Here is a 26063-nt window from a genome sequence, read left to right as displayed (position 1 = left end):
TTGCTGATTTGCATGGAAATATGCCTAAAATACATTTTAAAACATTCTATAATTCCTCATAATCTAGGTTTGTTTCTTTTCTTCTTTTTTAAAATACTGGACATCATTCTGAATGTCTGTCATTGATACTTATAGCCATAGATTACCCAAAACTGTGTACTATGATTTATTAATTTCATATCTGTTCTTTAAAGTTTTTTGTTTGTTTTCCTTACTCTCAGGGGTTGTTTTTTTTTTTTTTTTTTTGCTGCTTATTGTGCCTTGTTGCTGCCTATTGTGAAATTTCTTTCCTTCATCTATTTTACTGTACTTGATCTGAAGAGTCTAAGTAACCAGATAAATAAGTTTGTTTGAATTTAAAAAGAAATTTCTAAGTGAAGGTTTGGTGGATTCTCTTCTGAATGAAGGATATGAGCTTAATTGTATGGACTTTGTATCATCTATTCTGGCTTTTCATCCAGGCTTTTTTTTTTTTAACTTCCTGGTTCTGGATAATTGATACTACCCAATACAACCTGGATAAATGTAGTCTTAAGTAGTAAATTATCTATGAAACTTTTCTGAACTTTGCTACATAAACGAGCCTGCTCTTATTGTAAAGTAAGTTTTATTCTAATCTGTATGTGAGTCAATGTGGCAAAGGGCTGAGTCTTCTAGTAGCTGTTTTGTTGTTAACTGAGATTAGTTCTCCAGACCTTGGAGACTTCATGCCGAATACCATACAAGCATGTAGTTCTCAGTTTATTTGGCTACTTGTGATCACTTTAAAATTTTATTTTAAATTATGACATATTGTAGAAATATAGAAAAGTAACCCACCACCTGGATTTAGCAGATACTGATATTTTGCCCCACTTGCATCAGACTGCATGATTTTGTGGGGGAAATGAAATGTCACAGGTCACTAAAGCCCATTTCCATCTCTTCCCACCCACACCCCTATGGTAACTGCTCTCTTTAGGTAGATAAGTATTATTCCTATACATACTTTAAAAGTTCTGTTGTATATGTAAGTAACCACAGAAAATAAATAGCAGTGTTCTGTATGTTTAACATTTTTGCATTAATGGTAGTTATTTGACTTTCTGCAACTTGCCCTTTTCAATGTGTCTTTTGTTACAAAACTTGGCTCAACTTGTGTTTACCAATTATTTGCTCCTTATTATCTTTAGAAATTATTACCCTGTTCTACAAAGACAACAGTTATTACAAAATTTTAACGATGGAAATGCTTGTTAGGCCAAGTGACTCAAGCTTCAGAATGACTAGTATTTGGAATTGTCACAATGGAGATTTCCTTTTACTACAATATCAGGACTTTGGCAATCAGAAAAAAAAACCCTTTTGAGTCTTACCGTAGTACATGTAAGATGTATTTCTGAGTGGTTGTAGTAAAGACTCATTCAGGGAAAAAAAAAATTGTTTCAGATTACTGCCTTCCTAGCTCTTAGGGAACTTCTGTAAAATTGTTACAAATGGTCTAGCTGCCTCTTCAGTAGAGCCGTTACTTAGCTTTGGTTCTGTTGAAGTGCAGTCTGGTGAAACTCCAAAAAGACTTAACCCTGAATTTGAAACAGAGAATACACTAATGTGCCATTCTTTTCTTTTTTATTTTTGGAGAGGGAAAGAGAGGGTGAGAAACATCGAAGTGTGGTTGCCTCTCATGCGCCCCCTACTGGGGACCTGGCCTGCAACCCAGGCATGTGCCCCAGACTGGGAATCAAACCTTTGACCCTTTGATTTGCAGGCTGGTGCTCAGTCCACGGAGCCACACCACCCAGGGCTAATGTTCCATTCTTCAATAGCATCAAATGGAAAATTTGAAAATGAGCTTGTTATTAACACAATTTTGTATGCCTGCTTTAATATTTTACTCTCTTTGGAGCTTAGAAACTGAAGATCTTAATGCTAAAGTTCCTTTGCATTATTACCTATTGATAGGGGAACATACAGGTAATATGCATGAACATGATGATGTTAATATGTGAGAAATCACATACAGAATCATCAGGTCAGTGCAATTGTTGGGAAAGCATAAAAAAAAGCAGTGTTATAGTGTAGTAGTCAAACAAGCATACGCTTAAGTCTACATGGATATTTTAAATTACCTTCCTTGGGCAGTATATATATGCTGATATCCAAAGTGCTGTGTATTATAGTACATAGTTCTTAAATTTTATATCATTCTGATCAGTCACTTATATACTTGTTAGGTGAATGCTGTTAGGTGATATTCAAAGTAACATCTTTATGAATAGAGCATATTTAATCTTGGTCTTTGTGTATGTGCCTTAATAATTTCTATTAAGTGATTACTGTGTATCAGGCACTAAATGCTACAACAGGCACTTTCTATGGATTATCCTGTTTTTTAAAATGCATCTCTAAGATGACTATACTGTCTGATTTTTAAAATTTGAGTGGAGATTTTTAAAAAGATTCTATTTATTTATTTATTTTTAGAGAGAGGGGAAGGGAGGGGGAAAGAGAGGGAGAAAAACATCAATGTGGGAGAGATACATGGATCAGTTGCCTCTCGCATACTCCTACTGAGGACTTAGCCTGCAACCCAGGCATGTGCCCTGACTGGGAATCAAACTGGCGACCTTCAGGTTTGCAGGCTGGCACTCAATCCACTGAGACACACTAGCCAGGGCAAGTTCTTTTTTTTTTTTTAAAGATTTTATTTATTTATTTTAGAGAGAGGTGAAGGGTGGGAGAAAGAGAGAGAGAAACATCAAGGTGAGTGCACTATGCCTTTCCAAAGTGTACGCCTTCCCTCAGAATGCTGTAATAGTAGTGAGATAAATATAGTATAATTTGGCATATGTAGTGTTGTATAGGTATCTTGACATTGGTAGATTAATTGCTTGGTTACCATTAAATTTACTGTAGATGCTGATGGATGAAAATATGGTTGCTTAGATAAAGATTAAGATGCATAACTAAACCAGTTATTACTCTGTTGGCATAAACTTCAAACTCTGGAAGGTTTTGATTCATTTTGCCCTTTTGAGAACACCCAGTGAGTGCTTCATTTCTCTGTTTCTGAATTTTTTAAAAGTCATTTTATGAATAAGCAAAGATTTTTTTTTTTTGGTTCAAATGTTGTGTTATAGTCACCAGGTAGGATGTAAAAGTTTTAGTGCTATTTAGGTATATTCTGGTGAAATAAATGCTGTGAAGGACTATTATCACTTACTAAATTAAAACATGTTGCCCTGGCTGGTGTGGCTCAGTGGGTTGAGTGCCAGCCAGCCTGTGAACCAAAGGGTCACTGGTTCAATTCCCAGTCAGAGCACATGCCTGGGTTGTGGGCCAGGTCCCCAGTAGGGGGCGCGTGAGAAGCAACCACACATTGATTTTCTCTCCCTCTCGTTCTCCCTTCCTTCCCCTCTCTCTAAAAATAAGTAAATATATTCTTTAAAAAAACATGTTTATTAAATGACATATTTGTTTAGGAACAGGAAAATTTGATTTATGAGAAGGATTTAAAAATATGTTTATTGATTTTAGAGAGAGAGAAAGAAAGGGAGAGAGGGAGAGAGAGAAACCTAGATGGGAGAGAGCAATGTCAATTGGTGGCCTCCCATATGTGCCCCAACTGGGGATCTAACCTGCAACCTAGGTATGTGTCCTGACTGGGAGTCGAACCCCCAACCTTTTGGTGTATGCGATGACGCTCCAACCAACTGCGCCACACTGGCCAGGACTGATTTTTTTTTAATGAGCCAAAATACATAATGAACCAGTACTTTGTGTGTTAGAGATTTTGACAGTCTGTAATATAAAGGCTTAATAACATTCTATCTGTAATATAGGTCAGATAATTTTAGTTTAAAAATAATATTTATGTATGAGTTGTTAATAAAATTATTACTCTTTGGTATAGCTTTCATATACAATTGATACATTACTGCTGTATCCTCACCTAGTTGTGTGGTCTGTTCAGCAAGCTCAATGCACTGTTGACCTCCATATGGATTTTGTTTGGTCTACGCAGTATTTTTTTTGAAAATTTGAGTTAGTTGTTATCAATTACACATTAGGAGATTGCACATGAAATCTGAATTTGCAGCTTCTTTAAAATTGGAAGATCTATCAACGCTAAGTCTGCTTTTCAGTTCAGCAGTAATTGGTTGGCTCCAAGAAGTGTCTTTTTCCCTCTCCATGCACGCCTCTATGCATACCTTTCACTTGACCTCCTGCACTCACATGCTTGGCTGGCCTCTGCAGGCATTGTTTGTGACTTAGGGTATCTATATTTTTGTAATTTTTAGATTTAGACCATTCAAATATCTGAAAAATAATTTGAGGTTTTGTTTAATGAAACAAGTGTATAAAAACGAGATTACAACCAAATTGAAAAATGGACAAGGGTTACAAACAAGCAATTTGCGTAGCAAAAACTTAACAAAAAGAAAAGCTTAGTCAGCAACGTTACTAGTAATCAGGGAAATTCTTATTAAAACAACAGTGGGGCACCATTTAATACCTATCATATTGTCAAAAAATTTAAAGTTTTTTTTTGGAGAATACTGAAAGTGGGATTTCTTCATTCTTTGTTTATGGAAGTGTCAGTTGAGACTACTCTGGAGGATAATTTGGCAATTCTTGGTAAAGAAAATGTGCACAAGAAAACATGAATTAAGATGTTTATTATAGCACTATTATAAATAACAGTAAAAAAGTGGCAGTAACCTAACTTCCTTCAGGAAGGAAATGGATGAATAACATCTTTATTTATAGAATGGAATACTACTATGCAGGAGGTAAAATGAATGAATTAGATACACATTTATCAGCATTTACCCATCTCAGAAACAATGTTAAATGAAAAAAGCAGATTGCAAAAAGTTATACATACACAACTTGATACCATGTATATAAAATTTAAAACATGGCTCATTTTTATGTAATACTGAACATACATGAGAAAACTGCATTCTTAGGATGGTAGTTATCTTCAGGGAATGAGGAAGAGAGGAAAGGGCTTTTATTATTTCTATATTTTATTTACTTTTTGGATCTGAAGTAAGTAAGACAAAGCCCTAAAACTTTATTTAGTCTTGGTGGTGAGTCATTAGTGTCTGTTACATCCAAAATATTTCTTTGGAAAAAGAAAAAATTTAAAGAGTGTTTTATGAAGTTTTGATATAGTTTATGATACTAGCTTTCTTCCTCTATTCATATAAAAGGTCTCATGATGGGTTTCATGGGTTATAATACATAATTAATTGCAACATATGAGAAATGTTTTCTAATTAAATGTTTTTGAAATTAAAAAAATTAAGTAGTTATAATCAAGGTTTCAGTAGAAGTAAATTACTTTTATTTTAGCTTACTGGTCAGATGTTTAAATTCTGTGAAATACTTATGCATTTATTATTGCTTTTAATATAATGTGAATTGCTTTGGATTACTTAAAACTACTCATTTATTTCTACCATTGACGCATAAATAGTTTATGTTTTAGTGATATCTGGGTTTTAAAAAATTGGCCCTGGCTGGTGTTGCTCAGTGGGTGAGTGCCAGTCTGCGAACTGAAGGGCTGCGATTTGATTCCCCGACCCAGTACATGCCTGGGCTGGGGCCAGGTCCCTGGTTGTGGCGGGGTGTGAGAGACAGCCCATCGATGTTTCTCCAGTACATCGTTGTTTCTCTCCCTCACATTCTCCCTCCCTTCACCTGTCTCTAAAAAGTAAATAAAATCTTTTAAAAAATTGCCAGTGACATACATTAGGCTTAGATGAAGATGTAGATATTATTACAGCCCTGGGTGGTGTAGCTCAGTGGACTGAGTGCAGGCCTGTGTATCAGAGGGTTGCTGGTTCCATTCCTGGTCAGGGCACATGCCTGGGTTGTAACCCAGGTCCGCAGTTGGGGGCACATGAAGGGCAACCACACATTGATGTTTCTCTCCCTCTCTTCTTCATTTCCTTCTTCTCTCTCTAAAAAATAAATAAATAAAATCTTTAAAAAATATATTATTAGTGAAGCTGTTTCTGACACTGCTGGTTTTTCTCTCCCCTTAGGTGAGGCAGGCAACCAATCAGATTGTGATGAATTGTGCTGATATTGACATTATTACAGCTTCGTATGTACCAGAAGGAGATGAAGGTAAGAGCTGTTTTTCATTTTAATTTGTTGTCCCTATTTGTGTGTGTATGATATGTGCAGGGTCAGGCAAAAGTAGGTGTTTACAGTTGTGATTATGTGAACAGTTTATTTGTGTATTATTTAGTAATTATTGTTTTATTTATATGAACAACTGTAAGCCTACTTTTGCCCCTCCCTGTATTTGTGCATTCTTTTGTGTGTATAAATATACATTTTTAGGTTAAGATATCAATGTTTGTTACTTTAGAAATAGGAAAATTCTTTAGGTATTCATGGGAAATGTTTGAATAGTATAATTTGACTATACTATGAGATAAAGGAAATGTCACAATTTTAATTCTGCTTTAAACATTAACTTATTTTGTCATCTAGACAGATCACATTTCTTTAAATATAAAATGAATATAATACCATACATATAAATATAAAGCTTAAGACATATTTTAAAAATTAAATAATTTGAACACAAAAGGTTTAACAAGAGGGCTTACTGCATATGTGGTTTTCTTGAAGTTTTTTTTTTTCTCTTGAACTATAGATTAAGATTGAGATCAGTCTTACTCATAACTGAGAGAAAATTATTTGCTTTATGAGATCAAGTATGAAAGTTAGAAGCCAGATGATAGAGTTAGTCACAGGGGAAAAATGGTTTTAAAAGAAATGTGGTATAGAATGTGTAGGAATTCATTGCATATCTTTAAAATGAGAACTATTTTAGACCTTGTAATTACAATAAGGATTAAATTTAGTAGTCAGTTCTGACATGAACTCATTTCTACATAAGCTGCATTTCTAAAAGTTACAAGTTTGGCATTAACTCACAGGTATATTAATATTGACGCTCAATTGCTTTTAACTTTTGACTTCATCTTGCATTCCTTGTCAGAATGGTTTATTGCTTAGTTTCTACTACTCTGAAACTTGCTCTTAGAAAGTCTTCTCATTTGATACAAAATAGGTTAGAAATTTGACCTTTTTATTTACATTTTGTATTGCTGGTTCCCTTCTCCTTTGCATTATACTGGAAAGAAGCACACAAGTAACATTTTAAGGCCTGGCAATATTTATTTCATGACTTTTTCTTAAATTGTCCATAGAAAGACAAAAAATAATTAGTAGCAGTTGAGCATATTATTGCCAAGAAGTACTTATGTTCAGTTAATTGTAAATGAGATCAAACTGCTGTGATTTTAGTTAGAGGAGCAGATCCTTCAAATGGATTTTGAATGCATGCCAACTTTTAAAAAATTGTTTGGTAAATGAAAGGGATTATTTAATTTCTTTAACTGAAGGAAAATGGAAGCACATCAGCCAAGCATATCAAGGCAAGCTTTCTTTGTTGTAGGTAGAGAACATTTAAATTCAGTGTAGGGGTTTTAAATGCATCTAGTATAGCTAGGTAGAGGTAGTAAAAGAGATGTGCGCTGTCCTGCTGGCATGATTTTGGCTCAGGTTTGTTTTCTGTCTTTTTCTACTAAAATGTCAAGTAAGAATCCCAAGGACTTAAATGTTTGAATATGCATCACTGAATGGTGCCCAGCTTGTAATGATCTGCATCTCAAGGAAGCCGTGTTAGTGTTCTCACTGAGAGGGTCAGGAGAGAAATGAAAACTTAGTGGAAGTGAAGAGGATTTGGAGAGAATTCAGATAAAACACTAAAATTTTTCAGATACATAAAACAGTTTCTTTAGAACTAGCTAAGGTACATTTCTCAACCTAATTCTCCTACTGCAACAGGAAAATCCTGGAGTCCTGTGTAGTATGCCGATTTTATTTTAGAGTGTAAGAGAATGGAAGTTGTATGATTTTGGCATTTTAAGGTTTCAGTCAGAAACAAAGGTATATTTGGCTTTCTATGTATATCTATGTATGTCTCTATATAGACATATATAGCTTAATTTTGTCCTTGGACATAGTAGCATTTTTTGACTTTTATCTTATGAGAGAGCACAACAGGTTGTTTCTTTATAAATGAGTAGTTGTGAATTTGACTGCCAACTCCTTCCAGGGCTGTATGCTGATGGCAGGGAACAAATGAGTCAATAGCAGAGATACCATTTATTACCCAGCTAATCTCATGTAGTACCTTTTAATACTGCTGAGTGCCTTTTGCAAGACCAGTTTACATGTCTGCAGCCACCAAACTTTGGTATTTTAAGGTGAAGTCATAAAATTAGTTGAAGGCATAAAATTGTGCCTTCTTTGTGTAAGTTTTTAATTGATGAAAAAGGCCATCTTGTGATATGTGCAGTAACCCAGAAAGACCTATTGGCATGTGTCTCTTTAAAGTAAGGCACTACTGCCCTGGCTGATGTGGTTCATTGGACTGAGTGCTGGCCTGAGAACCAAAAGGTCACTGGTTCGATTCCCAGTCAGGGCACATGCCTAGGTTGCAGGCCAGGTCCCTGGTGGGGGGAGTGCCAGAGGCAGCCACACATTGATGTTTTTCTCCCTCTCTTTCTCCCTCTCTTCCCCTCTTCCTAAAAATAAATAAATAAAATCTTTTAAAAAATTTTTAAAAATAAAGTAAGGCAACACTGCCTTTTAAACAAATAATTTATTTTAAAACTTATTTGAGTGCTTTGTAATATTTTAAAAAATGAGAAATCAGTAAGAAAAACGGCTGAAAACTTTTTTAATTTTATTATCTTTTAAAGATAATTATTTATTTGCTTTTAGAGAGAGGAGAAGGGAGGGAGAAGGAAAGGGAGAGAAACATTGATCGGTTGCATCTCATAGGCTCCCAGCTAAGGACCTGGCCTGCTACCCAGGCATGTGCCCTGACTGGGAATTGAACCTGTGACCTTTTGGTTCATGGGCCAGTGCTCAATCCACTGAGCCGGCCCAGCCAGGGCTGAAAACTGTTTTTTTTACCGTTTTGTGCTTCAAGGGTTGGTGAAATCACTAGCACTTAAGCGTGTACAAGGAAATACCGCCCTACATAGTGCAGGGATTAGTATTGTCATCAGCTTCTGCAAGAGAAATACAAAAACTTTTGAGTGCCTGAACTCAGGTCCTGACAGGTAAAAAGACTTTTATCATTAATAGATGGCTTGGGCATAGAAATGATCACTTGAAAGTTTTGTACTAACTTTTTTCCCTTAGTATACTCTGCAAGGTATATATGTTTGTAGAATTGGCTGTGTAAGAAATTTTTGTTTTCATCAGTGACAATATGTCACACAAATTTCTAATATATAGTTTCAGGTCCAACAGCATCACTTTGGTTTATCCATATAAGGCATGAAAACTTCAGAATGTTTATTCTTGAAGTGGGATTGTGTTTTTCAGTGTGTGCATATGTACATGTGTGTGTTTAATGAAAGGATAAAACAGCTTAGTCAGAAAAAGTATTGCCAAACAAAAATTTAGAGCAAAACTATTAACTTGAGAAAAAGGAATGGTTCCTGACCCTTGATCCTAAGCCTTCATCCAACTATTAGTAATACATATTCTGTCATACAATTATGTGTGGGTTAATAATAACATTAATAAACCACCATCTCTTTTGTAGTAGTGCTGCAAAATATGTACACAGCTGAGTAAGTGCTAGCCCTCAAATCAGGGAGATTGAAAGAGAAAGGAAAATATCTATTTCTAATACAAATGTATTGAAATATGATACAGAATTTCATAAGGAAATTTTAAATGAAAAGAACCTAAGTATAGCTTAAATGCTAAGCTGGGAGAGTTAGTTGCTCAAATCAGTGCTTCTTAACTTCCCCCCGAAGAAATAATAGAAAACAATAATGTTTTCTTGGTTTACTGGAAAGAAGAGGCTCAAATGAGGAAGGTGGCAGATGTTTCTCGTTGCTCAGGCCCTGTCTGGGTGACACAGGGTCAAGGAGATTAATATCTTGGCAAACCTATAATTCATATTTCAAATTGCCACAAAACACTGGGAAAGCTCTGCTGTAAATAGTTTCAAATTACAGGAATTACCAGGAATCTTAGCTATCAGATCTCTTATAATAAAATACAAAGTTATTTATTTATGTTTATATATTTTATATAAGTAATTTTATAAATTTATTATATTTATGTACTTAATTTATTTTTTAAAAGATTCTATTTATTTTATTTTTAGAGGGAAAAGGAGGGAGAAAGACAGGGAGAGAAACATCAATGTGTGGTTGCCTCTCACACTCCCCCTACTGGGGTCCTGGCCTGCAACCCAGGCATTTGCCCTGACTGGGAATCGAACTGGTGACCCTTTGGTTTGTAGCCTGCGCTCAATCCACTGAGCCACACCAGCCAGGGCTATTTTATTTTTTTTGAAAGATTTATTTTTTTATTTGCTTTGAGAGAGAAGGGAAGGGAGGGGGAAAGAGAAGGAGAAAAACAGCCATGTGTGAGAGATGTATTGATCAGTTGCCTCTCCCACACCCCCAATCGGGGGCCTGGCCCGCAACCCAGGCATGTGCCTTGGCCGGGAATCAAACCGGCAACCTTTTAGTTTGCAGGCCAATGCTCAATCCAGTGAGCCCCACTAGCCCGGGCTATTCATGTATTTTATTTTTTGTGCCTTTTCTTTTTTGCCCTTAATCCTCATATCTTTATCAATTTTATTAGTCTTTTCAAACAACCAACTTATTTTATTTTTAAAATAATTTTTATTTTTCAATTACCATTGCCATACAATATTATATTAGCTTCAGGTGTACAGCATAGTGATTAGACATTTATGTAACATGAAGTGATCACCCCAATAAATCTAGTTCACATCTGCTACCATACATAGTTATTACAGTATTATTGCCTGTATTCCCTATGCCGTATTTTACATTTCCATGACTCTTTTGTAACTACCAATTTGTATTTCTTCATCTTTTTCACCCATACCCCTAACCTCTGTGAAATCTGGCAACCATCAAAACGTTCTCTGTATCTATGAGATTTTCTCTGTTTTGTTTGTTCATTTATTTTGCTTTTTAGATTACACGTATAAGTAAAATCATATGGCATTTGTCCTTTCCTGTCTGACTTATTTCACTCAGCACAACACCCTCTAGGTCCATCCATGTTGTTGTGGATGGTAAAATTTCATTTTTTTTTTATGTCTGTACACTCTTTCGTCTTAATCCATTCATCTATTGATGGACCCTTGGATTGTTTCCATACCTTGGCTATTGTAAATAATGCTGCAATGAACATATAGATGCATATGTCTTTTTAAGTTAGTGTTTTGGGTTTCTTTGGATAAATATCCAGGAGTGGAATTGCTGGGCCTTCTTTGTCTCTCTTTATAGCCTTTGTTTTAAAGTCTGTTTTGTCTGGTGTAAGTATTGCTACACCAACTTTTATTTTTGTTTTCCATTTTCATGAAATATCTTTTTCCATCCCTTTATTTTCAGTCTGTGTGGTTTTTTTGAGCTGAAAAGAGTCTCTTGTAGACAGCATATGTAAGGATCTTGTTTTCTTACTCACTTCTCCACTCTATGTCTTTTGATTGGCGCATTTAATCCATTTACACTTAAAGTAATTTTTGATCCCTGACTGGTGTGGCTCATTTGGTTGGGTGTTGTTCCGCAAAGCAAAAGGTCGCCCGTTCAATCCCTGGTTCTGGCACATGCCTGGGTTACAGGCAACCAGTGAATGTTTTTCTCCCTCCCTTCCCCTCTCTCTAAGAAAAAAAGAAAAACCTTATATTTAAAAAAAGAGAAAAAAGTTAAAGGTCTTCTTTAAGAAGAAGAAGGAAAAAACAAAATATATAAATAATAAAATGGCAATAAATATCTATCAACAATTACTTTAAATGACTGAAAGTAGAGGGACAGTATGAATGGGCCTAGAAGGTATTATGCCAAGTGAAATAAGACAGAGAAAGACAAATACCATATGATTTCATTTATATGTGGAATCTAAAGAACTATATAAACAGAACTATATAAACAAACAAACGAAATAGAAAAGACTCAGATATACTCAGAGAACAGACAAGGCTGACAGAGGGGAGGGGTATTGGGGGCTGGGTGGAAAAGGTGAAGGGATTAAGAAGCACAAATGGGTAGTTACAAAACAGTAATGTACTGCAAAAGGAATATAGTCGATAATATTATAATAACTATGTATGGTGCCAGGTGAGTACTGGAAATATTGGGGGGAAATTTGTAAAGTATATGATTGTCTAATCACTATGCTGTACACCTGGGACTACCTAATCCAATATAATACTGAATGTAAACTATAATTGAAAAATAAAAATTTTTAGAAAGGATTTCTCTAAGAAGCAAAAAGGGGGAAAGATAAAAATATGAATAATAAAATGGCAATAACTATATTTCTATCAACCATTATTTTAAGATTTTACTTATTTTTGGAGAGAGAGGAAGGGAGGGAGAAAGAGGAAGAGAAACATCGCTGTGTGAGAGATACATTGGCACCCCCCCCCCCAAACCAGGGCAAGGAGACCCTTTAACAGTTCATGTAATACTGGTTTGGTGGTGATGAACTCCTTTAGCTTTTTCACGTCTGGGAAGCTCTTTATCTGTCCTTTGGTTCTAAATGATAGCCTTGCTGAGTAGAATAATCTTGGTTGTAGGTCCCTGCTTTTCATCACTTTGAATATTTCATGCCAATCCCTTCTAGCCTACAAAGTTTCTGTTGGGAAATCAGCTAGCAGTCTTATAGGAGCCCCCTTGTAGGTAACTGTCTTTCTCTCGCTGCTTTTAAAATTCTCTGTCTTTAATCTTTGGTATTTTAATTATCATGTGTCTTGGTGTGGGCCTCTATGGATTCATTTTGTTTTGGACTCTGTGCTTCCTAGACTTGTATGTCTATTTTCTTCACCAGGTAAGGATAGTTTGGGTTTTTTTTTTTAATCCTCACCCAAGGACATACTTACTGATTTTAGAGGGAGAGAAATATCAGTGTAAGAGAGAAACATTCATCGGCCAGCTGTCTCCCTCCCGCATGCACCCCAACCAGGTACCAAACCCACAACCCAGGCATGTACCCTGCCCGGGTATTGAACCTATGACCCCTTGGTTTATGGGACGATGCTCCAACCAACTGAGCCACACTGACCATGGCAGGATAGTTTCCATAATCATTTTTTTTGAGATAGATTTTAAATTCCATGCTCTCTCTTTTCCTTCTGGCATATGAATGTTGGTGTGCTTGAAGTTGTTCCAGAGGCTCCTTGAAGATGGTTGCTACTTGTGCTGGACTTGAAGGTATCCAGGGCAAGCCAAACTGTGAACCAGGACCACTTAGCAAGAGTGGCACATTGAGACCAGATTCTGCTTGTTAGAGAGTATAGGAAAGTCCATAGCATGAGTCTAGGCAGACTGTATGGAAAAGCTGCTGGAAAGGGCTTGGTTGGGCCTGCAAGTTGGGTGAGGTGGGGTCTCAGAGAATCACCAGAGTGGAGCAAACAGTGTTACCCTGGTTGATGGAAACCCAGATATGGCGTCTACCTGCTGGCTCTGCAGGGGGAGGGCTCAGCAAAAGGAGCAATAGCCTATGTGAGTATTTCTGTCTGGGAGAAAGCTGCCCTTCCAGCCCTCACCCTGATGCCAGACAATTCGGTTCCTCCTTGTGTATGTGTACCTGGCACCTTTACAGCTGGTGCCCCACAGGCAGTGGGTCAGTCAGTGAGTAAGTCGGCATGGTCCTTTTAAGAGAAACATGTGAGACTTCAGTAGCCCTCCATCTCACTCAAACGCAATCCCCACTGCTTTTCACAGCCAGAAGTTATAGGGACTTCTCTTTCTGGTACTGGGACCCCTCGTTTCTTAGGGGGGACCTCCGTAGCCAGGATACTCTCGATTTTTAACTGCCACACTTCTGTTTGGGAACAGCCTGCTTCTTGTCTCTGACCCTCCTACCAGTCTCAATGTGGCTTCTTCAATTCCATAGTTGTAGGACTTCCATTTAGCCATATTTCAGGCGATTCTGAATGATGGTTGTTCTGTAGTTTAGTTGTGATTTTGGTTACCTCTGGTACCTGCCCCGACAAGAGATTGAACCACAACCTAGTTATGTGCTCTGACCAGGGATTGAACCCACAACCTTTTGGCGTACAGGATGACACTCCAACCCACTGAGCCGCCTAGCCAGGGCTGATTGTAATTTGGATGTGGTTGTGGGATGCTGTGAGTGCTGCATGGACCTCCTTCACCACCCTGACCAGAAGCCTTGGAGAAGTCCCTTTAACATTTCTTGTCATAATGGTTTGGTGACCATTAACTCCTTTAGCTTTTTCTTGTCTAGGAAGTTTTTTATCTGTCCTTGAATGCAACTTTTGATTTTTAAGTCCTCAATTGAATGCTTATTTCATTTCCTTAACTTCTGCTCTTTATTATTTCCTTCTGCTTTCTTTGGATTTGTTTTGCAATTTTTAAAAATACTTCTTGAGAATGATGCTTGGCTTATTAATTACTCTTCTAGTATATTTATTTAAAGCTATAAATTTTCCTCCTAAAAACTTATTGCTTTTAGCTACATCCCAGACATTTTTTTCATTTGTTTGGGAGGAAAAATTCTACTGGTAGTGACTCTTACGGCTGCTACTTCTGCTGCTGCTCCTCCTTCGCCTCTGCCTCCTGTTTGTCCTCTTTTATTTTCTTCTTCTTCTCTTTTTATTCTCACCCAATGACATGTCTACTGATTTGAGAGAGAGGGGACGGGACGGGAAGAAACATCTATGCAAGAGGGAAACATCGATAGGTTGCCTGTCACTCGGGTCTTGACAGGAGGATGGGGGACCAAATCTGCAGATCTGACTGAGGTGAACCCCTGACCTTTGGTTTGTAGGATGACACTCCAACCAACTGAGCCACTCCAGTCAGGGCTCGTTTCTGTTTTTAATAGTCACATGAAGCTATACGCAGTATTGACACAGAACCTGTAAATACAATACGGGATAATGCGCGCTCATCACACCTACATTTCCTTATGCCCCTTGGTAATCCATTCCTGTTCTTCTCCCCTATCCTCAGGCAACCACTGATCTGCTTCCACACTTTTTGATATGAAGTATGTTTTGTCATTTTATTCAGAATATTTCCTGATCTTTGATCCATGGCATGTTTAGATGTACCTGGAGATTTTCTAGTTTTAATTGTATTATCATTAGTGAACACAGTACACGATTTTAATACTTTAGACTTTAAGACTTGCTTTATGGAGTTATGATGAAGCTGTGTAGACTGGGAAGGAACGGATATCATCAGTCTCATTCCCAACAGGTTGTTCTTACATCTTTTAAGTGGGATATTAATATCTTTATTTTTGTTTTCAGATTATAAGTGCGTTCTGATTATGCTTATACAGATAATTTAAAAACAAATCTGAACTATTTAAAACTAAAAGAAAAAATTTGGTCCTTATTTTAATGTTCTATCTTCAATTTCACTTTTGTTTGAAATTTACATTTTTTGGTTTGTGGCATTTGTCACTTTTTAATAAATGTTTATTGTGTGTATGTGAAAAAAAAAGACTTCATGGCCCAAGATATGGTAAATTTTTTTAATGTTTGCATATGTTTGAATCATATGTTTGCATATGATTCTGTAGTTGTTGGCTATAATGTTTTTTTTAATTTTTATTTTTTATTGTTATTCAATTACAGTTGTGTGCCTTTTCTCCCCATCCCTCCACCCCCCCAATATTTTGTATATGTATTATTAAGTCATGTTTATTAATTTTGCTTAAATCTTTATTTTTACTGATTTTTACCTTTTTAAAAAAGATTTTATTTATTTACTTTTTAGAGAGAAGGGAAGGGAGGGAGAAAGAGAGAGGAAGAGAAACATCAGTGTATCAATGTGTGGTTGCCTCTCACACGCCCCCTACTGGGACCTGGCCTGGAATCCAGGCTTGTGCCCTGACTGGGAATTGAACTGGTGACCCTTTGGTTTGCAGGCTGGCACTCAACCACTGAGCCACGCCAGCCAGGGCTGCACATCATATTTTTTCATCTTTACCTTCATGCATTCCGAATCTGTATGCTTTAGGTATATCTCATATAACTAGCTCATTGTACTTATTTTCCTTTATTGTTCCATTCTGAAAATCTTTGTTTTCTAAATAAAGCCTTTAATCCACCTACGTTAATGTAATTACTGTTGTTTGACTTTAAATCTACCTTTTTTATTTTTATGGCCAAAGTGAGAGCTTTACTGTGAGCAATTCTTGAATCTTTTATTTTCTCTCTGCTCAAAATAGATCAGTCCAAGTAATAGAAGAATCACATGTGCTGTCAAATGTAATCTAGCAATACAATACTTGATTGTTTCAATTTAAAAACTGCTGTTCTTTTGTTTTTCTGTTTTCGTTTTTTACCAGTTCGAAGCTTTTTTGTGCATTTGTAAAAAGTTAGCTTTAGTAAACCTTTATAGAGATGATCTTGGATCACAGTAATTCAGAGTTATGATAATGATGTTTTATATATTAGTCAGAAAGGTACATTCTATTTACGTATGTATTTAAAAAATGGGCTGCTGTCGTGGGCAAACCCATTCCAGGGCTCCCTGCCCATCACACGCAAAAAGAGAATTCTCCCTGCCCAGCTTCTCAGGGATGGGTTGCATTACCACACTGGAGAAAGGTATGTTCCTATGCATTGAGGTGATTCTTGGCTTTCCTATAGGCTAAGTATAATTCTAGGGAATCAGAGCAAAGATTTGTTTTTGCTAGCCTGTTTTTGCTAGCAAAAGCCATTGTTCCAGTAGATAGTTCATCAGTCTTGTGTATATACCAAGTCTTGAGTTTCTGTTCAAATATAGGAACTAACTTATGCTAGTAGAAAGAATTTTGGCAATAGGAGTAGGAAGGGAACTGAGTTCTAGTCCTGCTGTGTGACTTTAGGCAAATCATTTACTTTAAATACCTCATTTTCTTTTTTAAAAAATATATTTATCAATTATGCTATTACAGTTGTCCCATTTCCCTTCACTACATCCTGCCCACCCCCTTTTTTTTCCACATTTCCCCCCTCCATAGTTCATGTCCATGGGTCATACTTGTAAGTTCTTTGGCTTCTACATTTCCTATACTATTCTTACCCTCCCCCTGTCTATTTTCTACCTACCATTTATGCTACTTATTCTCTCTACCTTTCCTCCCTCTCTCCCCCTCTCACTCCCCTGTTGATAACCCTCCATGTGATCTCCATTTCTGTGGTTCTGTAAAAATATGGGACTCTTCACGAATTTGCGTGTCATCCTTGCGCAGGGGCCATGCTAATCTTCTCTGTAAATACCTCATTTTCTTCATCTGTGAAATGAGAGGTAATTGATTAAAGTTTTTTTAAATCTGAAATTATAGTTTCTTACTGGTTTTGTAAAGATATTTGGCTTTATAAAGACATTTGAACCATAATGATATTAGAAACATTGGAAATTCAATCTTTGGGTGATTCATTAAAAAAAAATGAATTGTGGGCATCTTGTCTGACTCACAAAATGTTATTAAATCTGAATCACTGTTACCTGTATCAAACCAAGCCTGTGGCTGATGAGACTACCTCTCTCTTTTAATAAGTTTTATTGAGATATAATTCACATCACATACAACACATTCATTTAGGGTATACAGTACAGTGGTTTTTAGTATGTTGTGCAAATATCACCGGAATCACTTTTAGAACATTTTCATCATACCCAAAGGAAGGCACCCATGACCAATCACTTCCCATTTCCCCTCAATCACTAATGTACCAGCCCTAGGCAACCACTAATCTATTTTTTTGTCTCTATAAATTTGCCTGTTCTGGACATTTCTTAAAAATACGTGGCCTTTCCCCCCCCCCTTATATAGCATAATGTTTTTAGTGGGTATCTACATTGTAGCATATATCAGCATCGTTTCTTTTGTTGTCAAATAATATTTTATTGTATACCACATTTGTTCATCAGTTGGTGGACATTTGGGTTGTTTCCACTTTGGTTATTATGAATAGTGCTACTATGAACATTTGTATAAGCTTTTGTGTCGATATAGGCATTCATTTCTCTTGGATGTATACTTAAGTGTGGAATTGCTGAGTCAGATTGATAACTCTATATTTGATCTTTTGAGGCATTGCCAGACTGTTTTCCAAAGCAGCTGTACATTACCATCAAGCAATGTGTGAGGGTTCCAATTTGTCTTCATCCTCCTTTATACTTACTATTATCTTTTTATTACTATTATTTATTAGTATTTTTGTACTAGTGGTTGTGTGGTAGTATCTCACTATGGTTTTGACTTACATTTCCCTGAAAGTTAATGATGTTGAACATCTTCCTGTGTTTATTAAGGCTACCTCTTTGACTGCTGATTTTCATTTGGGATGGGGATGTAAGATGTGGAAGTTAATCTGTTTAGCTTTCCCTAAAGTGTCAGTTAAGTTTTCTGAAGTTGTAGTCAAATAAGCAGTTTCTTCTCACTCCTGGTAGAGAATAAATGGTGGTCTTAATTTACCCCACACAACTGTTTTCACCTATTTTATTTCTGTAAAATGTATAAAGAATTTTACTGGAAGTTAGTATGATTTATGTCTTAGAATTGTTACCTATCTTTGGGTGGGGATAGAACATGCATTCATATATCTCTAACACTGAAATCTCAGCAATTTTCTCCGTCTTCAAATGTTTATGAATAAGACTGAAGCATAGACAGCAGTATTGACACATAGAGCTAAGAATGGAGCAGGGCTGAGAATCTGGTAGAAAACCTTTTCACATTTATAAGCCCCATTTCCCTTGTATCATAAAGTTTTGCGAATTAATAGGATGTGTAAGGATTGTTTTTAAGGAGCATATATAATGTAGTCACATTATATCATTAAATAGGTTAGTTTGAAATGACACTCTTATTAGTAGGAACTTAATTTATTTAATTAAGAATATTTGGTTTCGGTAGAGATTTTGCTCTTGAAAATGTTAATTGCTGTAGTCTACATTTGACCTTATTAGTTCAGTCAGATTTATTGTAAATTTTTTTCCATTCCAGAAATACATGCTACAGGATTTAACTATCAGAATGAAGATGAAAAAGTCACCTTATCTTTTCCTAGTACTCTCCAACCAGGTAAGAGACATGGCTTTTGTAAAGTCCCATGATGAATAGTGGCATCTTACTTATTCCTCCGAAGAAATACTGTATACTACTTTTTCCCCCTCATAGGTTTTTTTTTTAGTTTTTTATTGATTTGAGAGAGAGAGAGAGAGAAACATTGATTTTGTTGTTCCACTTATATTTATGCATTCCTTGGTTAATTCTTGTATGTGCCCTGACCACAGATCGAATCTGCAACCTTGACGTATCGGGATGATATTCTGACCAACTGAGCTACCTGGCCAGGGCCTCCCCTCATGTTTTAAGCAGATTAAAGTCAGGTTCAATGCAACTTTTGGACCACCAAGGAATAAAAAGAGAGAGAGAGAGAGAGAAAAGACCTAAAACTCATTCTCATTCTACCCTAGAATGTAATACGTTGTTTTTCACCTTTTCAGTCTCAGCTTTTTAAAAATACATTTATCAATTTTATTAACCAATGTCATCCCAATAAATGTAATTTAAAAAATACATTTACCTAGCTCCATCTTTTACTAATTGAATCCAAATCTCTAAGATGAATATCGCATAGATGTTTTGATATATAGCTAGAGACTAGATAGATATTATGCTAGTGAAGGCATGGAAGGAAAGATTTATTGATATGTTGTTGTTATTATTATTAGGTATAAAACCACAGAGAAAATAGAACACTTTCCACACTTAATATAGAGAGAAAAATTATATACAAATCTATTAGTAAAGCACTAAGATTTTGATTGATGAGCAAATGTAAAGCAACAGATAATTTATATGAAAGAAAATACAAATGTCTGATAAACATGTGAAAAGATACTCACCTTCCTAGTAATGAAAAATATCAAAACCGTTACTGATATACTAGTTTTTGCCTGTCCTATAAGGATTCTCAATGATGTGACTGCCTCGATATTATTGGTGGGAGTGTAAGTCCATGTAATTCATTTAGAAGCAGTCTGGCAGTATGTATCAAAAGAACTTAACATGTTCATATCTTTTGACCCAGCAATTCTGGTAATAGGAATATATTCTAAAGAAAAATCATAAATACAGGAAAGGCTTTATGCCTGCAAATGTCTACTGAGACATTACTTAATGTAGAGAAAACTATAATTAATGTGTTTGTCCAACACTAAGGAAATAATTAAGCTATGACATGTCTATATGGTGGAATATATATAGCAATTAAAAGTGAGGTTTGTGAATTCTTAACACTGTAAAGTGCTCATTATAATATAAAATTAAAAAACAGAATACAGAATTACATGTACAGGGTGATGAATCATATCTCTGAAATGGTACAAATAAAATTGTATGTCTAGTTGTTGACATAATTGGAGATGTTTTATTCTTATTTATATCTTTCTCTGGTTCCCATAATTTTTAAACTGAGAATATATTACCTTAATATAAAAGTATTTTTAGAGAAAATTTTAATTGGCCAAGTTGTCTTTTATTCAGGGCTCTTAATGACCTTTCATTAACCCTTTTTCTAAGTAGGATTTTTTTTATATGACATTATTATAAAGACAAATGTTTTGCCATGAACATGTGTTAACAACCAAAAATAAAACAAAAATTGAGATTCCCTCTCTCTGACCCTTCACTTCCATTGTCTGGTGAATCCTTTTAGAAATATTATATATATGTACACACACACACATGTTAACCCAAAAATGGGGTCACAAATCTCAGTGACTTACAACAAATACTTTTTGATTATACGTGGCCCTGTGAGGACTAGTGATCCTTTGCAGCCATATTGCCAACTTTGCTGAGCTCCGCTTAGCTCACAAGTCTTCTCTTTCTAGGATCTGTAGTGAGTAGCTACGATCGGTAGCATGCTGTTCTCTCATATGGCAGAGGTCAGAGAAGTTCAGGGATGAGGACAGAGCCAAATCACAAAGACATTTGAAGCTTCTGCATGGGTGGTGTACATGATGTCCATTCACATTTTCTTTTTTTAAAAAAAGATTTTATTTATTTATTTTTAGAGAGGGGAAGGGAGGAAGATCAAGAGGGAGAGAAACATCAGTGTGTGGTTGCCTCTAGTGTGCCCACCACCACGGACCTGGACCAAAACCCAGGCATGTGTCCTAGACTGGGAATCAAAGCAGTGACCCTTTGGTTCACAGGCTGGCACTCAATCCACTGAGCCACACCAGCTAGGGCTCATTCACATTTTCTTCAGCAAAGCAAGTAGCATGTCCAAGTCTAAAGTCACTGGGGCAACAATTACCTGATATTGGATAAAACTTCTAATATGAAATAGAACAAAAAGCAAAATAATAAGTATAGTAGAAGTATAGGAACTTGGGAGAAGCAAAACCAAATGAAATTCTCAGAAAAACCCAAGTGAATTAATATCCTTAGATATTGTTAATATTCATTAAACAAGGAAAGGGCACAATACATTCAAACAGAAAGAATAAGAGCAAAAAGTCTTTTGGAAATTATAATAAAATAGAAATAAAAAATCCAGTAGAAATTTTGGAAGATGAAGTAGGGAAATCTTCCAAAAAGTAGGGAGATTTGAGGACGAGTCTAGCAGATCCAACAATCAAAAAAGAGAGGACAGATAAAATGGGAAGAGGAGATTATTAAAGACACAAAACAAGAAGTTTCTTTGAACTGATAGGACAGGAACCTTCAGTCTGAAAAGATACAACATTGAGATGGACTAACTCAATAAATGTAAAAAGTCCTACACCGAAGCAAATTTTAGAACTTTCATGGATAAAGTGAGGCTCTGAAACAGTTTCTACCCCATGTGAAGGGCTTGGGAGGAAGAAGGGAAGGCTAGTAGGTTACCTTCAAAATTTGGGGTTCAAAATAGCAGTAGACTTACTACCATCAGGAACAATGGAAACTAGACTCTAATGAAGCCATTCCTTCAAAATTATGAGAATGCGGTTTTCAACCTAGAATTGCATGTTTATCCAAACTGAATTTAAGAGGGTACAATACATATATTTTCAGATTTGCAAGGGCAGAAAATATTTAATTCTTTTTAAAAGATGTAGGAGCCATGGCTGGTGTAGCTTAGTGCATTGAGCATGGGTTGCAGACCAAAGGGCCGCTGGTTCGATTCCCAGTCAGGGCACATGCCTGGGGTGGGGGCCACATGAGAGGCAACCACACACTGATGTTTCTCTCCCTCCCTTCCCCTCTAAAATAAATAAATATATAAAACCTTTTTAAAAAAGACTTCCTTTAAAAAAAAGATATGGGAGGGGGAGATGTAATTTAACCAAAAACTTCACTTTCAATAGTAAGAAGAAAGTAATGTATAAAATTGAACAGTGAAGCCCCGGCTGGTGTGGGTCGATTCCCAGTCAGGGCACATGCCTGGGTTGCAGGCCAGGTCCCTGGTGAGTGATGTGCAAGAGGCAACCATACATTGATGTTTCTCTCCCTCTTTTCCCCTCTCTCTAAAACTAAATAAATAAAACCTTTTAAAAAAATATGTCTTTAAAAAAGTTGAACAATGAAGAAATTGCTATATAAACAAGATATTCAGAAATCAGAGTTGCTACTCTGGGCAGTGTTGTGAGGAATAGGGTACCATTGGGCAGGAGCCTACAGGTTATATATGTAAGCCTGTAGTACTATATGAGTTTTAAGCTATGAACTATTACTTTGATAGATACAAAATAAAATCTTTAGAAATTTCAAATCTATGTCATATACTACATTCTATGTTCACATTGTGAAAAGATTAAAGTCAGTAGCAAAAGAAACAAAATTGTTTCTCATATTTGGAAAAATCTCTGAAAATTAATGAGTCAAAGAAGACTTGTTATGGAAATTAGAAAATTTTTATAACTGAGTAATGAAACTATTACATACCAAAACATGTGGGATGGAGGTAAAACATTACTCAGAGAGGATACTTAGCTAAGAAGAATGACTAAAAATTAATTAGCTAAGCATCAAGATCAAAGTTAGACATAAAAAACAGGTAACTTCAAGAAAGTAGAAGAGAGAAATAAAGGAGTAAGAGCAGAAATTAATGAAATAAAAAATGAAGAGAGAAGCAAAAATATTTAAAAACTGGTTTTTAAAATAGTCCAAGAAGATACTTAAACCTGAGATGTATTTATAATAATAAAAAAAAGATACCATAGATTCAGTTCAGCATTAGGAAATATGACAACACCATTTATTAAATCAAAGAAGTTAAAGATGCTGGATTTATCAAAAGAAGCCAGAATGTATTTATTAGAATTTACTGGGTAAGAATAGACAGAAACTCCTTGATGATGTGTGTGTGTGATATGTGCATGTGTACATATGTGTAGGTGTATAATATATGCACGTATCTATTGCATTCTTAATCTGTGCTAGGTACTGGCACACGTGCACCACAAATACTAATTTATTTAAATCCTTTTTGAGATGTAATCTATTCAGTCCACTTGATAGATAAAGAAACTAAGGCACAGAAATGGTTTAAATAACTTAAATAACTTGCCCAAGGTCCACGGCTAGTAAATGGCAGAGCCTGGATTTAAACTCGAGCACTATATAATACATGTGTGTGGTTTGAAATTCAAATGCTATATAGTGAACGTTTGTTTGCCATTATGTCCCTGTCTTCATCTCTCAGCTCCACTCTTCAGATGCAATTTTCCTTTATGTCCTTTTAAAACTATACCATGCTTTTATAAGCATTTGTGTACATACTGTTTAAAAACACAGAAGTTAGCATGCCACACATAATATTCCAGGAACAAGTCAGGGAAGGTTATGACCTTTAGTATACTATAATTTGACAGAGTTTTGGAGATTTTTAGCTAATAAAACAATATAACAATATAAATAAGTAACTGATATAAGTTAGAATTTTAAAAGTATCTTATTTGTAGATGTTACTATAGTGAATTATTGAATATCTATAAATATCTGTTTAAAAATCATTAGCTTTCACATTTTCCCAAGATTCTCTTATACAAAGTTACCCCGTCATTCTTTAAGAACGAAGTCCTTACTTACTCAAAATTCTACAGGTTGTACAATCTACTTTCTGGTAATGGAGTAAATATCGAATATATATTAGGAGGACATTAGTAACCTTTTTGTTTAGCCTCATCAAACTTAATAGCCATGTCACCTATGATGTAGCTAAGTAAAACATCTTTTCTGAAATCGGCACTATTGTAGAATAGTGGTTCAGTTGCCGTAATCTTTGTAAGACCTAACAACCTTGGAGTCGGTGGTTAAGGACCCTCTAGAGTGGCATTCCTGTGGAGAAACTAGAAGATATTAACATCTTGAAGAGTGAAAAACAGGATCATAAGGAGCGGTGACACAAGGCAAAGGCCTTTACTCCCTGTTTGAATAGTCTGTCTTTGATTATATAGCATTTAGTAACTCATTAAATTTCTTTAAAAATATTTCAAGATCTACCTCTGCTTTTACAACAATTATACTCTCCTAATGTTAAACAAAATTTTTTTGGTGGAAGTCCCAATTTTTCAGTCGTTTAATTTATAAATGAGCTCATTGTATATTTTTAAAAGGTTACCATCCCAAGCAGACAAATACTGGATATTGAAATATTGTATATAATTTGAGGAAGCATTGTAAATTAAGTGTATAAATAGGTATAAAATTACATGACCTGGCAATTAGTTCTTCAGTGTGGTATAAATTTGATAAGTGAAATTAAGAAGTCCTTTTTTCTTTTGTTCTTGCCCTAAAATTCTAGTATATTAATAGTAAATACTTTGTAATTAGTATTGTACAATGTAACACTAAATTTATTAATGATTTTTTAAAAAAATTTTAACTTGTGTTTTGTTTGAATTTCAGGTAATAACCCTTCCCAATACTTTGTATTTTGTTTAGTATGCCACTTTTGGAAGTGGTCACTGTCAATATCTTGTTATGGTTTGATGGCCTTGGAGATTTAAAACCGAGTAAAAGTGTAAGCAGCCTTTCTTATTTAGTTATGAGTTTTATTCCAAATAGGAAAAGTCGAAAGTAGATTTACTGTGGAATATGAGTTATATAAAAGACACCTTAACAGTTAACGTAGTGAAAACAGACTTACCAATTCTATTTAGGGAATTGTAACATAAAAGAGAGGTGGTTTTTATAATCTGTTAGATATTTCTTGTAAATGTGAATATATCTGCTTTAAAAAATTCATTGAATTCCTAAAGAAAAGAGAAATTTTGTATTCTTTATAGTTAAAGCTTTACTATCAGTCGTTTTAGAATTCTTTCAGATTCTTTTACTTTATTCATTTTTACTGTCCCAGTAATCTATCATTCTCTTTAAAAGAAAAAAGTATTTATTGTCCCCTTCAGACAGAGTGTCTGATTTTTAAAAAATAATGTGCATTCAGTTGAGCTTCAGTTGAGTTGTTTTGTTTTCCAGCATGATTATTTTAAGAATGTAGCACTTCTTTAGTTATGACTTTGGTGCAAAAGTCTGAAATTTTCTCTTGAAATTACTTTCAGAACCTATTTGTGGCACGTAAGAAAGCCATCAGTTTCAATTCATAGACACGCTTAGTACTTTGTCTAGAAATATTTTGCAGTTTGTCATTCACTTACTCTGTAGACGTGGATTCTGTGACTTTTGGGCCTTTCCGAAAAGCAAATTCAGTTTTAGAATGTAAAGATTTGACTTTGTGAACATCCGAGAGCATACGTCAGTGTCATTGTTCCACAGCATTCTAAAAATAACAGTGTAACACTTTAAGATATAACACTTTGGATATGATTGGATAGTTACTCTATACTCCTGTATCTTTGATTTTGTTACACACACACATTCTAGATCCTGTTATATGTAGGCACTTTCAAAGGGTCATTTACAAAGACACATTTTTCTGGGGTTTTTGTGACTTGATTTATAAAATGTAGGATGGGATTATTGTTTTGTCGTGCATCTGAATCTAGTAGATGACT

The 26063-nt window shown here is 35.5% G+C and overlaps 1 protein-coding gene and 1 pseudogene across 1 annotated transcript in view; one reads left to right on the top strand and one right to left on the bottom strand.

The window, feature by feature from the left end:
• Window positions 1-26063, top strand: part of NPEPPS (aminopeptidase puromycin sensitive) — a 63423-nt gene that overhangs the window by 4741 nt on the left and 32619 nt on the right. Inside the window, exons 2-3 of the mRNA XM_024572995.4 lie at window positions 6036-6120; window positions 19060-19137. Coding sequence (XP_024428763.1) covers window positions 6036-6120; window positions 19060-19137 — 163 coding nt within the window. The remainder of the gene's footprint in view (window positions 1-6035; window positions 6121-19059; window positions 19138-26063) is intronic.
• Window positions 17254-17351, bottom strand: LOC112316610 (U6 spliceosomal RNA; annotated as a pseudogene).

Source organism: Desmodus rotundus, chromosome 9 (assembly GCF_022682495.2).
Source record: "Desmodus rotundus isolate HL8 chromosome 9, HLdesRot8A.1, whole genome shotgun sequence".
NCBI lineage: Eukaryota > Metazoa > Chordata > Mammalia > Chiroptera > Phyllostomidae > Desmodus > Desmodus rotundus.
This window is presented reverse-complemented; position numbering and strand designations above follow the sequence as displayed.